Here is a 19,124-nt window from a genome sequence, read left to right as displayed (position 1 = left end):
ACGAGGATGAAAGGAATTGCTGTCTTCTGATACTACCAGAAATGACACTTGTACATTGGTATCTTGATCAGGGTGAGGATTTTGAAATGAGTTGTTCCAATGCCTCAGCTGAGGACAATCTTCTCAGGCTATTCTTTATAATACCCTTGTTTCCTCAGAAGCCTAACTTATTGCCATTACACAGCAGGGGCAGGGGGAGCACAGCTGTATATTCTATGCACAGTGTTCCAAGCACTAGCAAAGCAGGTGAGTTTTCAGCCTGCCTCTTACACATCTCCCAACATCTGTTTCATTTGCACAAGAATTTGCCTTCGCTCAGCTCTTTCTTATCTGTTCTGTTTGGCAGTTTTGCTCTAGTGTTCATCATCCCCTCCCCATCCCACTGGAGTAGCCCTTTCTGTGTATCAAGTGACAAGCCAGCTCCAGCCACAGAGGAAGTGTGCATTAATTGCATAGCTAGGAGACTACTGCAGAGCACAGCAGCCTAGCCTAGGAGATGCACCAGCATCTGCCAGCAGATGAAACCCAAACCACAGCATTACTAAGTGCACCTGAGGCATAAGAGTTTACTCTGTATTTTCTTACCCTGTGGAATAAAAAATACAGCCATGAAATGAAAGATGGACAAATATTGCTTGCACCAGCTTGTTCAGAGAAACATTTAACACTAGTAATCTTCAGCAACTTAACCCTTTTGATCCATATATTTTTTTAAAATCAACATTAAGTTGGAGTAAGTAAGCGATACTAAACCAGTACTGAAGCTTTAACAGAATGCAAACTGAAATAAGAAGGGCGTTACGTTCAGGCTCTGCAGCTGTCAAATAAAACTAATTAAACAACCCAGGCTGCACAAAGGAAATAAAACACAAAGACATTTTGAAAAACATTGGTTTAGTTTAGTTCAACTGAGAAAAGACAGAACAATCACAAAAATCTGTTTCAGTGATGCAGATCATGTTTCTGCATGTGTGGCATTCTCTCTTATCAGCTGCAGACATATAATTGATACAAATATTGATCTGAGTCTGAAGGACATTATTTCCGTTGTGCCAGTATGACGGATCATCAAAGCACTTGCCTGCAGGGTTCAGGGACATTGATCAGTAATGACAGCTCTTAGGGTCGCTCTGTAGCATGAGGACAAGCAGCAGCACAGAAATGCTCTGCCTTGTTAAAAATACATGAACTAAAATACTTAATCTAATTTCCACCATGAGAAAGGGATATTTTATAGCACTGTGACTACTAAGTGCTTTAATACAAGACTGTATTAAAACAGAAAAAGCAACCCAAATCTCTACCCTGTTACAATGCAGTAGTGTCAATTTTTTTCTGATCTATGTCTAACACAGGATGATACCATCAAAAATATCTAATGGGAATGCTGAAGCAGGATAATATGTTTATATTGAGCTGTTTTGCACTGAAATTGTCCTGATCTTCACTTGTACCTTCCACAAGCTCTGCATTAATGATTCCAAGACATTAGAAAGGGGATAGCCATGTAATGCATTTTCCAGAGTTCGTGGAAATAGCAAATCTCTTTTGGTCTTGTCGCTTTGGAAAGCAGGTGTCAACAACAATGATCTTCACAAGGCAAAGCACCTCATTATCTACTTATTTAAGCTTAAAATTTGAAGATCCTTTTTTTTTTTTTTTTTGGTATCCAACACTCAGAGATTTCATCACTTCATGTGCGCACAACTGCATGTGCTCTCTCATGTTCTCCTCTTTAATTTGAAAGTGTATGATCTGGGGGAGAGTGGTGTGCCAGCTCACAAAAGAGTTCTCATTCGGAGACCTGCTGGCTCAAGTAGAAATATGTTCACTTACTGAAAGGACTGCTTTCTTCTTTCAATTTCTGAATACCAGATCTAGAGTCTGCTAACCCTCCTTGCTCAAGTTTTTGTCAATAAGATGCCAATTCAGTAAGTAACACAACAGGACAGGCAGCTCACCTTTTGTCAAGTTAGTTGGGCATGTATTAGCTGAACAAACCCAGGAGAACATTTGGCAATGAGTCAGTTACCAAAGCTGGCACTCAAAAGCTACATGAGCCACCTGCTCCCGTGCTAATAAGCAAATAGGAAGAACAGGGTATCAGCAGTGCATCGGTTTATACTTCAAAAATGACTAAAACCAAATGTTTTAAGAAGTTCTGAAAATCCATGGAAGACTCTCATTTGTACAGTGTCTGGATAATTTCAATGCACAGCATTGTACAGTTTCCCATTTTTAATAATATAGTTATTGGCTGAGTTATTATTTGACTTCATTATATTCTACGAGATGTTTAAACTTTCATATTGCTTATGGCAAGACAGGGAGAAGAAATTCGAAGTACTGTTATGATATTGCAATTGATGTAATTTATCTCAGAGACAGACATGCTAGGCAAAGATTCACTTAAGGAAATAGCAGTGTTTACACAAAAACACTGAGATATTAACACAGGGTAATACTATCACTTTTGGAATGGTTACCCGACTCATTCTACCAAAAAAAATCTGAGAAGTCTGTAAACACACATTTTAGGGACATAGTAAGACACAATTCTAGACAATTAGAAGGCCAAAGTGCATTTTACCATAGAGGCATAGCTTTCATGAGGACAGTTTTTCTTTTTTATAGCCGTAAACAGTTTCAAAATACTTAAGTGTTTACGCATATCATACCTAGACACAGAAACACTAACAAACTTTACATGTTACTCTACTGAGGAGTTAAAACAACTTCTCACTTTCCTGTTATTTCCTGAGTTTCTTCCATAGGAAGCTATACACTGTGACTGTCTTAACCGATATTACACTACATCACCAAATTCTCTTAATTCTTTCTCAATAGGGAAATAAGTGACTGGCTTTCAGATTAGACTGCATCTTACACTGGTATCATCCTGCCTGGGCAATCAGTAAGGAAACTAATGGCAAAAATGATTAGAGCTTTATCTCAACAGTAAGGACTTGCCTACTGCATCTCCTTCCATTCTGTCTTTGCGAGGATAACAACCAACCTGCTTTTGGTAAGAAGAGGTGGAAATATTTTTTTTTAGCTTATGCAATATCACCAAATTAACAACAGATGCCTCACCTTATTCCCCTCAACAGCATGCTAAAACAGAGATACAGATGAGATTTCATATTAGCAATGTGAAGGTAAAAACTTTGCACAGACTCAACAATTAGCATAATACAAGTATCACACAAAAGAAACTCAGTTCAAAAGTTTAAATTACTTTTTTGATTTAAGGCTGAAGTACCAAAATGCAGTACAGAACCTAGACAACCTTCACTCAGTCTTGTAACAATGTCATATTAACCCCAATATTACAGCACTTTAGTGCTTGTGGTCCCAGATAAAACTGAACTTTAAGCTTCATGTTGACTAAACAAGCAGAGTAAGGAAACAGCGTGAGCAAGAGAGCTGGAATCCAGCATTCAGCATGGCGTAATGTGCATTCTCTTTGAGAACAATGTGCTGTTTTCAACATTATCACTTCCATCTCCTTTTGAAATGGATCAAAAAATTTTGACAGGACAATATTATGAAATCTGTAGAATTCAAATGCTATCTTCATTCTTTGGAAAACTTTCCTTTGAAAAAACTGACAGGCCTGCAAGTGTCATAAAATGCAACCCTACCACTTAGTTTTAGCACCAACTAAAACACTTGCCTGACTGCCAGAGCACTGACAACAGCAGTTAGAACATAGCCCTCGTGATAGAAATCAAACTACCAACAATCCAACCTCACCTTCTACTTACTTATTACAAGGCCAGCCCAAATGGGCTAACCATCTAACTGCAGATCCTTCAGGATGGAATTCAGTTGCTTAAGAGCCCATCAACCACAATGACACTTGAGCTGCCCTGGGGTGTCCAATCTGACCTCCACCCACCACTCTTTAAGGGCGTTGTCTCCTTCAAGCCCTGTGTCATACCTAACAGGCTTGCAGAGATCTCCGATATTACCAGCGCCTTAAACAGCACTAGGGAAAAGCCGTTGGTTTTTGTTTGTCTAACATCAATTTCACAGCTAAAAGCTTATCCTACCTAAAGCCACTCCAAGCATATGCATCTGCACAGTAGTACACCCTCCTCAACCACTGGAGCAGTTCCAATTTTTTGCTGCCATCTGATTACCTACCAGTTCTATGGTTTTCTTGGCAACACTTCCACAGCACCTCACAGATACAGAAGTTAAGATAAAGTGTAAAGGAGTCCAGCTCTCCAAATTCACATAGGGAACTATTCTGTTTGTTAGCTGGCCACGGAGAGAATCTTTACTTACTTTTGATACTTTCTTCTTGGAGCCATCAGTGTTTTCTGCTTCTTCATGTTCCTTAACACCCTGGGTAAGGTTTGTGTAGTTGACCAACTTGCCAAGCAGAGATGACACTTTTGGTCGTATATCGAGTTCTTCCTGTGGAAGAAGGCAACAAGTCAGCTTCTGCGAGTCACAACATTTGTGGAGAGGAGGTGGGGTCATGCCTTCCTTGGCATGCCTGAGGCTGCCAAGGAACACACCAGTGAAATCAACAAGGGAAGAATGGAACATTTCATTGTGCAGGAACCACTGAGGAGAGGATTTATTTCTGAAATGAGGGCAACTTTGACAGGAAAAAGCCATGGCAACAGGTGTGCACTGTATGCACCCGTCTTCTTATGTGCTGGAAAACACAAATTACAGCAATAAAGCAGAACTTTGAGCTTCAGGACTGTACAAAAATGAACATGTGCCTTGTATGAATCTCTAACATCAATGTACAACAACAGGTATAGTTCTAAAAGATTCAAGTTTCAAAATAAGCCAGCAGTCTAATGATTGAAGTCCAGTCGTTGCACGCATGTGTATTCTGATCACTTTATTACACTTTTCAAACTGTGTTATCTAATTCATGTGGAACTAGATAAAAAAAAATCCCAGAAACCACATGTATAGAGCCTCACAGTTTTACATTCTTCCCGTCCAACCTCTGCTTCTGAAAGTAATTTCAAGAACAAACCAGTGGCTTCCCCATGCAAACAAATACTTTCTTCAGACAAATAAGGAAAAAGAAAAAAAAGAAAAGCTGCAGCTCAGTGAAACAGCTAGCCTGCAAAGAAACAAAAGAAAAGTAGGATAAAGTCATTCTCTTCCCCTTTCTCTATGAAACTGAAATGCCTTACAAGTCTAGTTGCACAACAAGTAATGCATGGCAAAGAGAAACAACTTTCTACACAGAAAATCAAAGCTGATTATGAAAGATTTCACTGTCTGAAGTTTTACCATATCTTCACGTATTGTCATGAACGGTTTCTGGGAGGACCAATGCTTTGCAGCTGATGCAGAAACTGACCCCAAACAGTAAAAAGGTAATGCCATGAGCTAAGCATCCCTTTTCTTATTCTTTCCACAGATCTCATCTATGAGATTTCCCAGAGATAAGACATTTCCCATCTTTAAAACCTGGTTATGATTCAGTCCAGAAAGAGGTTGGAGTACTGTGCTCCCCATTCAGTTGAGCAGCATAGCCTTTGGGATGTTACCTGCCCCTCCTCCCCTTTAGCACTACAGAAACAGCCTGCAGCACTGGTGTGGTACTGTGCTTAGGAAGGAGGCAGGCACGTAAGTAGCAGCAGTCACTAATTCCACAAAAGGCAGGCTAACCATGACCTGCAAACCAGTTTATCCTGGTCACGGAATCACTGTGCCTTGGAGGAAGGAGACACTGGAGCTGGGAGAGTGCTTCCAAGTCTTTAGCTCAAGCACACTGCCATGCAAACGCTTTTGTAGGAATTCCAGGGTGAGTTGCTATCTAGCAGGCTAATTATACATGTCAGGCTCTATGCCACACAGCTGGACTTTGCAGGGGCCAGCCTGGCTGGGTGTAGTTAACCAGGATGACTGGGAAGCAATAACTCAAGAGCCCAGCTGGAAAGCAGCTGCAGAGCCATGCATAAACTCTCTGCACTGCTCCCCAGAACCTGAGCTTCTGAAAACATTTTTTAGAAGCTTGGTCTTAGCACACCATGAGATATTTTCACTTAATGCAGTGCCAATGAAATGAGAAGGATTCTGCTGGACTTAGTGTGGGTCCAGATGGCCTCCTGCATAGGAGTCTGGTCCTCCTCACTTCTGCATGGAACCAGTCACCTCTCTCTGCCCCACAGCATCTGAGCTATTCCATCACAGAGAACGTCCCACCATTACCTCAGACAGCAAACACCTATCCACAACCACAAGTGGTGAAGAAATCCCTATTACTGATATACAGTATACAGGATATACAGTATACAGGACACCCGGGCTAATTTGCATACCTGAATTTAGGCACTCTCCTGCAGGACAACGCGGTGCTTCTCAACACGGCAAATCAGCCGAGGCTCACTTTCCACACTGCTCAGCCCACAGTGCCACAGCCTCACTATTTAAATTCCTCAAGTCACCTCTGGTACCATTATACTTTGCTACGTTATAGAGTTACCCTTAAACACACCGACAGGTTTTTAGATACCAGACACCCATTCAGTGAGAGTTAGGTACCAATCCACCTGGATCATCGCAATGCTCTACCTTCCACTGAATGATAAATACACATTCAATCCTGCCCAGCTGGAAGATCACAAATCACATCAAAAGTCTGAACAGTTCAAAATTACCTCAAACAAGGCCAGATTTCTGTCATAGTAATCACCTCCCTTGCCAGCTTCTGAACTGTTGAGGAAAGGACTGTTTTCTTTATGGTTGCCATGACCTGTAAAGAAAAATGAAGCAGATTTTGGTAAAAACAGCCAGAGAGAAATCCCAAAGAGACTTTGTAACCTTGACAAAAAAAAAAAAAAAAAAAAAGGAATAAACTTGTTTGTTCAACCAAATCTGTTTCTTTTGGTATCTGAAGTCACACCACGATATCAATAGAGATGTGACTATGTCAGGGAAGGTTTTGCTCTTTTTATTTCTCAGTTTTCATCAAAGCAGACTAACAAGTCACTGCAAAGCAAAACGTACAAGCAGGGTCCCAGCTAACCTCCAGCTGTGCCTTTGTTCTCTAACGTTTCCTTAGATGACTATTCCTTACACAGAACTGCGACAAGTCAAGATACTGTTCTTCTGCACCCGGAAATCTCTCCTAACACCGAAAGTAACTTGTGAGCAACATGTGCAAACAGATCAGGTCCATCTAATAAGACTGAACAATACAAAAACTAGACTCTGTTGTTACAATACCGGAAAATATCAACCAAAAAGCTCCTCCACCCCGCCGCCCACTAAGTCCTAGACATAAAACCACACTGACTTCATGAAGCCTTACCACTTACTTTGTTTTGAACAGACCGTGCATTCTTCAGACTACTCTTACGCTTTTAAATTAAAACCTAACATCAGGTACAGTAAAAGCAAAGCATTCACATATGCAACGAACCACGAAAATAAAAAGAATGTGGGAGATCAGAAACTTTATTTTAAAAGTATAAATTTAAAAATTAAAAAGGGCACTATAGTACAAAATGATCTCTGCCAAAAGAAAAAAAAAAAAATAAGAGTGTAAAATGAAGTCGATTCCAGTAATCAGAAGTTCTCTGACATGTGGCTCCCATTATAGTCTGCTTGACAAACAACAATTCCTTTCAGTTCCTTTCTTTTGCCTGTAACTCTTCACTCCCTGCTCTTTCAGCCAATAGAAGCTAAACAGATTTCCAAAAGTATCTCCTTAAGAGAAGATCAATCCAAGGAATACTCCGTTCTATTTACCAAGAAAAAAAAAAGTAACCATTAAAGAAATTGAAAATGAAAGGAAAAACAGATTATCTCAAATGAAAAGATGGCAAGTTAAAGAAGCCTTGTACACTGACTAGGTAAAAAGCACCAGACTAAATAGCTGGATTTTGGAGTGCATATTTTCACCGACTAAAGCAATCAATTCAACAAGGCTATGCTCAATTATTTTAATACCACGGAAGTATTTCTGCATTGTGAGATCTGAATCAACTTACAAAATTAACATGGCAGTCAAGTAGAAGACTCCTCCCCTACACACACGGATCAGCATACACCCACCATTACCAACATTATTGGCAATAATGTGTAACCAAAATAATATGAGAAATTTCAGTGCTATTCTTGCTTAAGGGAAGCAATGCACGTGAAGAAGTACTATTTGCTAGAAATTGCTCACAGGTGCTTCAAGCAAAACTGGTGGGGAAAAACTCACAAACAACAGATGTCTTCTTAAGTTTCTGGAAGTAATCACTTAGCGGACTGAAAACATTGGTAGATAGCAGTCGGCTGTTTTTACATTCCTTACTGCTTTTCTCACAGCTCTGAGGATTAACACATTAAAATGTGAATTAGCAGCTGCCTTGCACTTGTCTCAGCCTATTTGCTGACCCTACATGTAAGGGATGTTCATGTTCACATTGCTGTACGTTGTCAAACTTTTGAATGACTAGGAAAAAAATATATGTAGGTTTAGCAACACAAAATCAAAATAACACATTTCTCTATTTCACTAAAGACAAATACTTACTAAACAAACGGTAAGAACTACTTGCTTTCTGTATACGTTAGGTTTTCATTGGCAGGAGGAGTATACTAGACCAATTTTATTGCAGTTCATATTGCTTGCTATTCTGCAGTCCATTCTATTCTATTTTGGTCAAATACATTTGCAAGTCTTGCTGAGGAAATGGAGTCATCTGCCATAGATTCTTACTTAGGAAATTGAAAACAGGTGGGGTCTGTTTGACCACGAAATTTGAAAACTTCGGTCTGTGCAGTATCTTCTCATTACACTTACCAAATGTAGCAGGGTCACAATTCACGTTATTTTGTTTTCTTTTCTCCTATATACTTGCTTTGGTAATTCAAAGTTTAAAAAGAGTCAAACAATGATTTTTGAATTAATTCTTTGCTGTTGTAATTTTCTTTGTTCTTAGCTTATAGAAGTAGTTTACCACTTCAAAAAAAAGTATAGTGGGTGTTCCATTATTTGTAATGCTTACACAATTTCTCTTTTTATGTATAAAATCACACTGTTGTCAAGATAACTCATACATCCAATCCCAGATTTTTATAGAAGTTGACAATTGCTTTGCTCTTTCAAAATGCCAAGCCTCTCATTACTGTCACGAGTGTAACTTACCTTTGGTTAAGAAACATTACTTCATATCTCCCCCCTAAGCCTGACACAAATTCAGTGACTTAAGATGAATTAAGGTAAGTGGCATTATTTTTCAGATGCATCTTAATTTTTCTACAGTACATTTTTCATCACTGGTCTCTTCAAAAACTCTGTCCTTCTTAGGAAGAGCACCTGTCTCCTTTCAGTCACCATTTGCATCTTCCAGTATCACCAAATTCCTTCCCATTGGCTTTCCTTCTGAAATTAAGTCCTTGGTGTGCTTGCTCTATACATCTTCCTGCACACAGGGAGCTCAAACAAAGCTAACTGCAAAAGAAAATCAGCAACACTAGCGACTGGAATTAGAGCATTGTTTTTGCAATTGCTAGGGCACGCCTTTCTCTCTACAGAAAAGTTCAGATGACAGAGAGATACAGCTGGCTTTTTACCACATTCTCAGCACCAGCTCCATTATCCTGGAAGTACACACAGATTATGGATTACTGCTAATTACACAAAATAATAGTGAATTTTCAAACTTTGTGATTCTACCAATCCAACGGAATGCCGCATTAAACTTCCTCTCAAACGCTGGTCACTTATACTCCACTGCTTGGCCCTGTAAGTTTACATTCAAGTTCTTTCAAGGAACATATTTTAATTTTACCAGTACATGGATCTGGGTGCTACAGTGGTGTGTCCTGCATTGAGAGGAGTAGTACACTGAAAAGTAAAAAACAGCTAATTAAATGATAGCCCAAATCACCTTCACTTCAGTTGTGTTTGGTGCAATCTCTACTTTTCATACATGTTGTAAAACAACACTAAAGTATTAATCTCATCTTCTTTATTTCTATATCCTGTTCCCAATTTCAGGAATAAAACCTATAGTGGATGACTCCATTTGCTCAACAAGAACCACATAAGAAATCAACAAGTGACCATGCTACAACAGAACAGAGTACAGTACAGCACAAACACATTGCAATAAAATATTTGTATGGTATATTCTGTCTGCCAATGAGCAATACCAGCATCTTCACACAGACTTACTTGTACAAGAAGAGCTTGTTATCTCCATCAGTTTTGGAAGAGAGCAGAGGTGACCTCGGAAAGATACTCTGGGGAATTCTCGCCCCAGGTTCTTGTGAGGACAGTTTACACTCTGAAGCATGAAGTCTCCTGGGCAAGCACCATCTCGTGACATGGGCACGGTTTTCCACATTCTTAGTTATCAGGCCTTTGGTCTTGGACAGTAGCTATGTGATGTTAGTTTTCATGGTGCAAGATTGTTTTGCAAGGAACATTTCATAAAGAGGGAGCTATATACTCTGCAACAGAGAATAATTTATTTGACTTAGTCCCTAATTAATCTCAATTTGTGAGATACGAAAGCTGTATGCCAAGTAGGCTAATGTTTCCTTCTCACTTGTTTCATTGCTTCTCAGTCTTCGTTATGTTTCAATAATTAAGGGTTCTTAATTATTAAGTTATTATTAATAACTTCTGAATGCTGCCAATTCTTTTCCAAACCAAGTAATTCTATTTACAGCCACCACTACAATTATACAGTACAGCTAAAATCTCCAGCATAGGTCCCTGCACTTTTTAAAGCTTCCCTACACGTTATGGACGCAGGTCTAGAGAACAACATTCATCATGTGGATCAACTGGGTTCCACAGAACACCACCTAAGTGTGCATATACAGAAGTGTGCAAACACACAAGCCCAGGAGATAGGATAAAATGATAAATGCATGTCCAAACCTTTGCCTTGCTTTTAGCTTATTGCCAGGAAAAAAACATGGTACCAAAACTGTACCAGATAGCCTGTGGCCTGGTTGTACTGTGTTCTTCTCCAAAAAGTGTAAGTTGCCTTTATACAAGCAAAAAGACTAAGAACAGAGGACAGTGTTCACATAACTGCTTTCTGTTTGGAAGGTGGTTAGGCTAGAGAGCCAGTTCCCCTGCTAGAGCACTGTGTGCAGGCCTTCCATGCAAGCCATTGTGTTTTCTTTGGTGAGGGATGAAAACCAGAATTTGGGGAAAATTACAAACACCTACTTTAAAACAACTATAATAAAGCCAGATTAGTGAGGATAAATGAAAGCTGAACAACTAGGCACAGCACAACTATTGTAAAGGCAGACCAGGAAGTTTTGCAGTGATAAGGTGTACTCAGCCAGACCAGGACAATCGTCATCCCCGGGAGAAGCCGGCAGGAGCAGCTGCGTGACTCGACCTGTCAAGGTTTTGTTCCCTATCGTCAGTTTCTGACCTCCCTTATAGAAAACTACCACTCCCGTACTTCATCACGCTAGGTTAAATAAGTGGAAATTAGTACATCTGAAAACACCCTCAGATCTTTTCATTTGGACATGACTAAGCCAGATACTCACTAGTTCTTAGGGAAGCTTTACCTACGTGACAAGTTAAGGCGTGCTGAAGGCACGGATGGACAGGGTCTGACTAGCTTTCGTCTAGCCAGCACCAATAACAGGAAAATATAGTAATGCAAATTAAGCTGCAGTTAGGCTTAAAATGTTAAAAAAGGATTCCCAAGAGGGCTGTACTTCGACACAGCCTGTGATGATGATATGCAGTGTTCCTGCAGTTCTCCCGGCCTGAGATATCGAGACCTAAACCTTAACTGGGAGACTACATCCCTTCACCTCAGAGACGGAGCTCTGAGCAGAGATTCATTAGAAAACCAGACACTCAAAGAAAACCTTGTGACCCTCCCCACAAGATAATTGAATTTCTGGAGCGGTGTAGGAGCTAATATCTTCTTTGTAATTGCACTATGCATGTACAGCCTCCCTCGTGCACACCACAGTAAAAATATTTTTGTAATGAAATCGGCTGTAGAGCAGCTAGCACCACGTTTTACAAGCATCGCTGGTCACAAAGCCTGTGACAGCGAGGGACAAACAGAAGTATTCATGTGCACAGAGAGCATTAAAAATAAATAAATTAACTTAATCTAAGATTTATTAAATCTTAATCTAACATTTAATAAAGTTTTACAAATATTTTTAAATATTCCACCATATTTTAATATTCCATCTACAAATGATGCTGGAATTGATTAAAAGGTAGAGTGGCTAACCCTGCAGCTGGTGAGGGATTCCTTTAACCTAATTTCAGCTCTCTGAGCAGTAGGCAGTTACGTTCAACTAATTGTGTCAGCTTGCTCTTCAGTCAGAAAGAAATGGCTGAATTAGCAGATCCCTGGAGTACATCTCCTGTACACACATCTTGGCACGCTGAAACTAACTTAAATAAAAACCTAATTTATAGATTGAAGATATGCAAAGCTGATCCCCCAGCAGAAAACATGTTTGTTCTGTTTGGATGATCCTTTTTGGCTTTTGTAGATTTTTGTGTGTCAGGATCTTCCACAAACTTCTACACAACCGATCATCAGGCCCGAACTCAGTTTGAATTTTTGCCCACAAAACAAAATAAGTTTGCTAGACTTACAGTTCTCACAAGACCTGGAAGCAAATGCATACACATGAGACAGATATCCTACAGCAGAAAAAGTCTAGAAGCAAATGAATACACACACGACAGATATTGTACAGCAGAAAAAGTTACAGGAACAATGGGATTGATGCAAACATTATTTTCAGGTCAAATATTTCTTTCTTGCAGAACCAAATAGTTTTGTTAGTTGACACGTTTTAATGAAGACATTTGTTCACAGCCTTAAGGATTAAATTGTAACACAAAAATCTGCCAAGGCTCATTTTCATTATACTTTGGGGTTTGTTTGGTTTTTTGTTTGTTTGCTTGCTTTTACAAAAAAGAACTGTTGTAACACAGTTTTTTGACAAAGCACTGTCCAGATGGTAATAGTGATAATACTTTTCCAAACACTTGCATCTAAAGATAAAAGTTGGTTCCCTCGAAAAGGCTGTGCAGTATTCAGATAGCATTCTTTGCAGAGACAGTCAAGTTTTGCAGGACTGAGTATTGCTGAAGAACAGAAAGCCCTAAATAAATTTCTTGGCCTTTCCTAGTAGTTCAAGAACCCTGATATCTCCACATTTGGCAGCAAAGCATTCAAGAGTATTGTTGATGTGTATCAAGAGACCACCATGTTTATATAACCTAAGAAAAACACAGATGACAGCACTTCAAATACATTCTAAATCTGCTTATGTTCTTTACTTCTGTGGCCCCCACATGGGCTCAACAGAACTTCTGCTCTTAGGACTATCATGAAACCTCCTTCTTAGTGAATTTGGGAAACAGTAACAAATTATTCAACTTACAATTATATATATATATATATATATATATTTTGCAGAGATTATAACCCATAAGTTTCATAAATAAAATTCAGATATGGGTTCTTTTCTTGAATTACTCATGTTCAACTACTTAGCAAAAATCCTACCCTAAAGTTAGACATAGTCCAAAGAGATCTTATTGGAAATAACAGTAATAAAGACAGCCTATTAAAAATGTTTGTTTCTCCACGGACAGCACACAGCTAGCCAGAAATAAGAAACATTTTTGAAATAAAAATTCTGATTATAAACTAATTCACTGAGGCAGCACAGGCAGCTCACGTCACAAATCTGATAAGGAATATTAATTTATTTGCGCTTTACCTACAAAGTAACCAATATTATCTAAAGGATTTTTTAATGTTAAAAAAAATATATCAAAGGACACTTTGTAATATTTAACTTTTAATATATAGCTTTTTAGTATATATTTAATATTTAGCTTAAGTTTTTTCAGAACTGAAAATGAGAATTTCATTGTTTTACAATAGCAAAAGGTTTATAGTGACCTTCCCAGCTCAAAAAAAAAAAAAAAAAACTCAAAGTATTTTGAAAACCTTCCTAAGTTTTCAGTTGTTCTTTTATTGTTTACTTCTATGTGTGTTGTTGTTTTGTCTGGGTGGGTTTCTTTTCTGTTCATTTCCTTTTTGAGTAGGAGTATGTTTACATCTGAAATAGGAGAAACTGGAAATAAATGGCATTGCATCAAGTGAGAAAAAAATCATTCACATAACAAAGCAGGCGTTGGCAGTGAAATAACTGAGAACTGTTAATGCCTGTTCACTTAAGACCTTGGACTACTGAGTCGATTTTCACTGTAGGTGGCAGAAAGCATGAGCCATAAATCCCAGACTGTCCCAGTATTTTATGAAAATAAAGGCAAAAGGCACACTAGGTACCAAACCATGCAACAATAAGTTGCATGAGAGGAAAGAAAAGCAGACTGAAAGGGCAGATCCATGATTTTTACCTGGACAGATTTTAGGCAGCAAAAAGATCCTCTGTACTTTAAATACAGGCTCAAACTATCACTGCTACACTGACAGCACTGAGCTCCCACATACCACAGCCAGACACATGCTTCCGTCAAAAAATGCAGCTTAAGGCCAAACTACTGACATTGATGGGGATTGTAAAAACATAACACGCTCATTCACCATTTTAAGACTAACACATAACATTATTTACTTCCACTTACTGTGGATTACCTCTGTCATTAAAATTTTGCATTTACTGGATTTTACCCAACAAGTAAAGCATGTTTCGTTGGCACTACTCTGCAGATACCTTGTACACGCTTACAGTCAGCAACAGCTTTGGCATCTGCAAAAGCTACACAAAGCACAGTTTTACCAGAATAAATAAAATTCCATACTGTTGATAATATATTTAGTTCCTCAAAAACACTTTAGAGTTATGAAGACTGCATTTGTCTGTGCTCTGCATGAAAGAAACAGCCAAAGCTTTCCCAGACAACCCATATGACAGTTTGGCTGTAGCAGAGTAAGGAATTAGACGTAGAGTTAGGCAGAGATCTTTGATTTCTCCCTAAATAAACATCTGTGAAGTTGCTATCAGACTTTCACTGTACTTTGCAAAACTACATTAGGGAACAGCTTTACCAAACAAGTTGACTGATACTACACAACTCAGAGGATTTAGCAATTTAATAATCATAACCCTGTTTCAGAAAATGCAATGACTTTAACCTCAGTAAAGATACCCTGATAGCTTCAGAACAGTGTAATCCTTTGTGGATATTAACGTCAACATGAAGTACTTACCCTTCAGCAGTAACTCTTTGCCATTTGCAGTAATTTGGTTTACCATTATTCTTCCTCCTGCTCTTAGCACTTGCTCTAGTACATGCCTTCTCTGTGAAGTCCTAAGGATCAGACAAGTTTAATATTGTAATCCCAGAAGATCTTTTCCTACCTCTGACAAACTGACTGCTGGGTACAGTGCTCTGTGGAACTGATCTCTTTCAGGAAGCGAAAGGGTTTCTTAGAGAAAGCTAAGCCAACATTGATATACTCCTGCCATTATAATCCTTTCAACACTGAGAAAATATACAAATGTCAAGTTCTTACTGAAAATGCTGTTTGTGAAATCCGAATCCAGCGACATCTAAGAGGCACTTTGCCAGCTGTTTGCACACTTACTCAGAAAAGTGTTTGCCACCAATCTGCTGCTTGCTGAGTGCGGAATCAGACAGCATTTTAAAGCTGCTAATGCCATGAAGAGCATGGCTCTGTGACGTTTGCGCTCCAGGCACTTCAAGTGAAAACAGTGATGTATTTCTTTCCATCTTCAATAATTTTTTACTACGACTACCCATTAGTGGATGAATCATATGAAAGATCACACACACACACAGCATCTGTATGATGAAATGGAGGTTTGTATAAGATACAGAAGCAGATACTAACTTAATGATTCTAAGTAGTTCATAATTACCAGAACGCTATACATTCTGCTTGTTTATAAGGAGGACCTTAAACCACACACACCACACTGAAACTATCTACATTACCCAGTAGCTGTAACCACCAAGAATGCCTCGGCGATTAAAAATGCCAAGTCACTTTTTGAGAAATGGATTTAGGAACTCACGTTGCTTAAGAGCTTTCATAATATAATTCTTCGTCGCCAGCTGAAAAACACTATCAAAACAACCTTTGTACTTCACTGTAATCCACTTCAGAGGTTCTCTCATGTGGAACAACTCCAAATAGTTTCTCACAGCTATCCTCCCTGAAACTCAGTCCCCTCACATGCATGAACGCATCTCAGATAAGACACACCCTGTGTCAAAACACAGGAAGAATTATTTTAGCATTTTCCCTGCAGAAAAATATTCTCAATTTCTCTGAAAGGCACCAAGCTACGTCTACGAGTCTGGCATACAGATTCCATGTGATATTCAATTCACTTCTCTCTCTGATATCAAAAAAAGGAAATGGTTTCCAGCCCTGTACCCATTCAGCTAAGCATGTCTGTGCAGTAAGAAGAACACACGTTAGAAAGAAAACATACCAAGAATAAAAGCCAACTGTACAAGCACAAGCCATTGAGTGAGAACAAGCAGCTGGGAACAGTGACCATTAAGTGAGTATTGTCACCAGCTCAAAAAATGTCCTACAGAGAGCAAGTAGAACTGGAGGAGATGCAAGCATGAGTCCAAAATATCTCCAGACACACAGAAAGTAACTGAAAAAAAAAAAACATTTAAATTAAAGGTTTAAATTTCTTTAAGAATTTCAGTGTATGTACACATTACATACTACACAATGTATGTAACAGACATTTACTATCCATTCCTGGAAGACAGTGAGACGACATCTATTTTATCTGTCAGTTTATTGTGAATCCCTGAACACTTTATTTGTTGTCAGTTAACTCATACAGAAAGCGGAAACTATTAGACTTCTCTTGCATTTGAGTAGGACTTTGTTCCATGTGAAAACAGAGCATGCAAGAGACTTTTTTTTTTCTGACTAAGGGAAAGAAAAAAAGGAGAAAGACAAAAAAGAGCTAAGTGTGTATATGCTCCAAGGATGAAGAGTCAATCTTTCAGTGTTAAGTGCTACAAATGTCCAAAACTCACTTGCAACCATCCCAAACAAAATTTTAAGAGGGTGGAGAGCACTCTGGCATTGCACATAGGATAACACACAGGATAAATAACAAACCCTGTTCAAACACACAGTTATATAGAGCTCACAGGTCTTCCAAAAGAGCACAACATACCGCACACTGTGTAACGCAGCACAGAGCAAGACAAAGCCAGATACCTGGAAAAGCCACAGTGGCTTTTATCATCATTTTACAGAAAGTCCATCAGTTTGCAAGAGCATCAGAGCAAAATAAGAACAGTGTGTAGCTCACCGAAACTCTTCATATGGCAACAGGTAACATGGGTAACATCACTTTGCTTCTGCTTCACTGGTCAGGAATTAAATAAAGCACATGCAACAGAAGGTAAGTCAGAGGAAACTCAGGGACATCTAGCAGTGAGCTTAGCCTACCTGCCAAACGTGCTTCCACCACAAAAGAAAGGATACAGCGTCTTCAACAGGGCAAGGGCAAAGCACCACCATTAAAATTATTCTCTGCATGTTGCCTTCAGTTACAGCTTTAAAGCTCCCTGTATGTACACTAAAGGGCATGGTACAAAAAGGCAGATAATCATCCCGCCATCTGGTTAGATGGCACTGGGATATAATAAATAAAGCTCAACAAGACATCCTGACATGTTTGGCTGCAATGGCCCTGAAACTAATCCATGACATTGCCACTACATTCTCTTGGACATATAGCCATGTCAAAAGCAAATGGTTTGTTTCTGCTGGGGCAATGTAACTTGGATTTAAGTTACATCCATACAGGAACTGAATTTTGCTAAGGTTGGCAAGGTTTTGCTGATGATGCTCTAGAAACAGGTCTGCTCTAGAGATCATGTCCCGGTACAGAGTACAGAATACAAATTATGAATGCAGGGAAAGGAAGGGATCCTGGAGGGAGGTGATAGAAAACCCTAAACCAGTTTTGGTGCTGAACACTTCATATCATAAAACAGATTGGACAGTGGTAACTGGAACAGAAAAAAAAAAAGAAGAAAATGTTTGTGAGCATTAAGTTCTGAAATGAGACTTGCAGATTGGTTAGGGAACCCCTACTTTTGTCCTATGCATCAAGGTTGAAAACAAATATATACAATAGCAACAGCAGTGAAAGGGGAGTCAGATATGTTACTTAGAGGTGGACTGCAAACACCTGAATACAAAGGTAGAAAGCAGAAGAGAAACAGTAATGTGCTATTCTCCATCTGATAGGGTGCAGCAGCTATACTGTCTTCTTGAATTGCTCCAAGTCCCAACCCAGACCTGACTTCCTCCACGAAAATCCAGAGGTGGACTTTGCACACAGTGACTAAGCTCAGGGCTGCTCAGCCTGCAAGCACGGACAGAGTCATGACACAAGGTAGCACTGCTATGGATAATTTTATGAAAAGCAATTATACTCCAGGGCATAAAATTTGTGTTTTACTGCAGCAATCAGCAATTAAAAGTATGCAAGAGCAAGTCTTAACAAGTTTCCTCTCCTTAGGAGTTCACCCTAACTCAGCAGATGGGCAGCTTCTAATGGCACACCAGAAGAATGCTTCTTTCCCTTTGACGTGGAAGTGAAAGGCAAACGTTCAGTCTACTGCCTCACGGTAAGGAGCTATCTGTGATGACTGAATGCTGTTCTAAACTCTTCAAACAAAAAAATTGCTGGACACTGGAAGAGGAAAAATGAAGGATGGCAAGTAAGCTGTAGAAAACAAATACAGTTTAATTCAGGCGTAATTAACTTGAACCTATACGTAGTACTGCATGCCTCTGTCCAAAACAGCCTGCGTCATCCCTCCTCTCCCAGGATCTTGTTATACAATCTCTGCTGCAGTTCCCTGTAAGCCAGCTTCCAACATCAGCCTGCAGCTTTGATTCTAATTTTCAAAGTGATCAATGGATTGCATCCTAGTTATATGACAGACCACGTGGCAGTCAATGAAAGAGTAGGGCTTCTAGGAGAACACAAGTCACTCGGGAGGCAAATTAAGGGTTCTGGATTCAAGGGGATAGACCCATGGGGCACATTTCCAGGTGACATTAGGCAAAGCCAGAACCTGAATAGCTCTGGAAATGCTGTTATGGCATGCCATAAGCAGACCAGCT

The 19,124-nt window shown here is 39.3% G+C and overlaps 1 protein-coding gene across 5 annotated transcripts in view; it reads right to left on the bottom strand.

Moving 5' to 3' along the window:
* The window catches only part of SLC12A4 (solute carrier family 12 member 4), a 50,287-nt gene that overhangs the window by 23,686 nt on the left and 7,477 nt on the right, over positions 1-19,124 (bottom strand). For 2 of the 5 annotated variants that reach the window (XM_035336533.1, XM_035336534.1), the window contains exons 2-4: positions 6,645-6,739; positions 4,294-4,425; positions 3,094-3,114 (exon numbers count right to left, since the gene is read on the bottom strand). In XM_035336533.1, coding sequence (XP_035192424.1) covers positions 3,094-3,114; positions 4,294-4,425; positions 6,645-6,739 — 248 coding nt within the window. Of the gene's footprint in view, positions 1-3,093; positions 3,115-4,293; positions 4,426-6,644; positions 6,740-10,159; positions 10,347-19,124 lie in introns of those variants that run through there. The other 3 variants (XM_035336535.1, XM_035336537.1, XM_035336538.1) reach the window with 2 other exon arrangements.

The sequence above is a fragment of the Oxyura jamaicensis genome, chromosome 11, assembly GCF_011077185.1.
Source record: "Oxyura jamaicensis isolate SHBP4307 breed ruddy duck chromosome 11, BPBGC_Ojam_1.0, whole genome shotgun sequence".
Taxonomy (NCBI): Eukaryota; Metazoa; Chordata; class Aves; order Anseriformes; family Anatidae; genus Oxyura; species Oxyura jamaicensis.
Note: the sequence above shows the minus strand (reverse complement) of the source record. Positions and strands in the feature narration are given on the sequence as shown.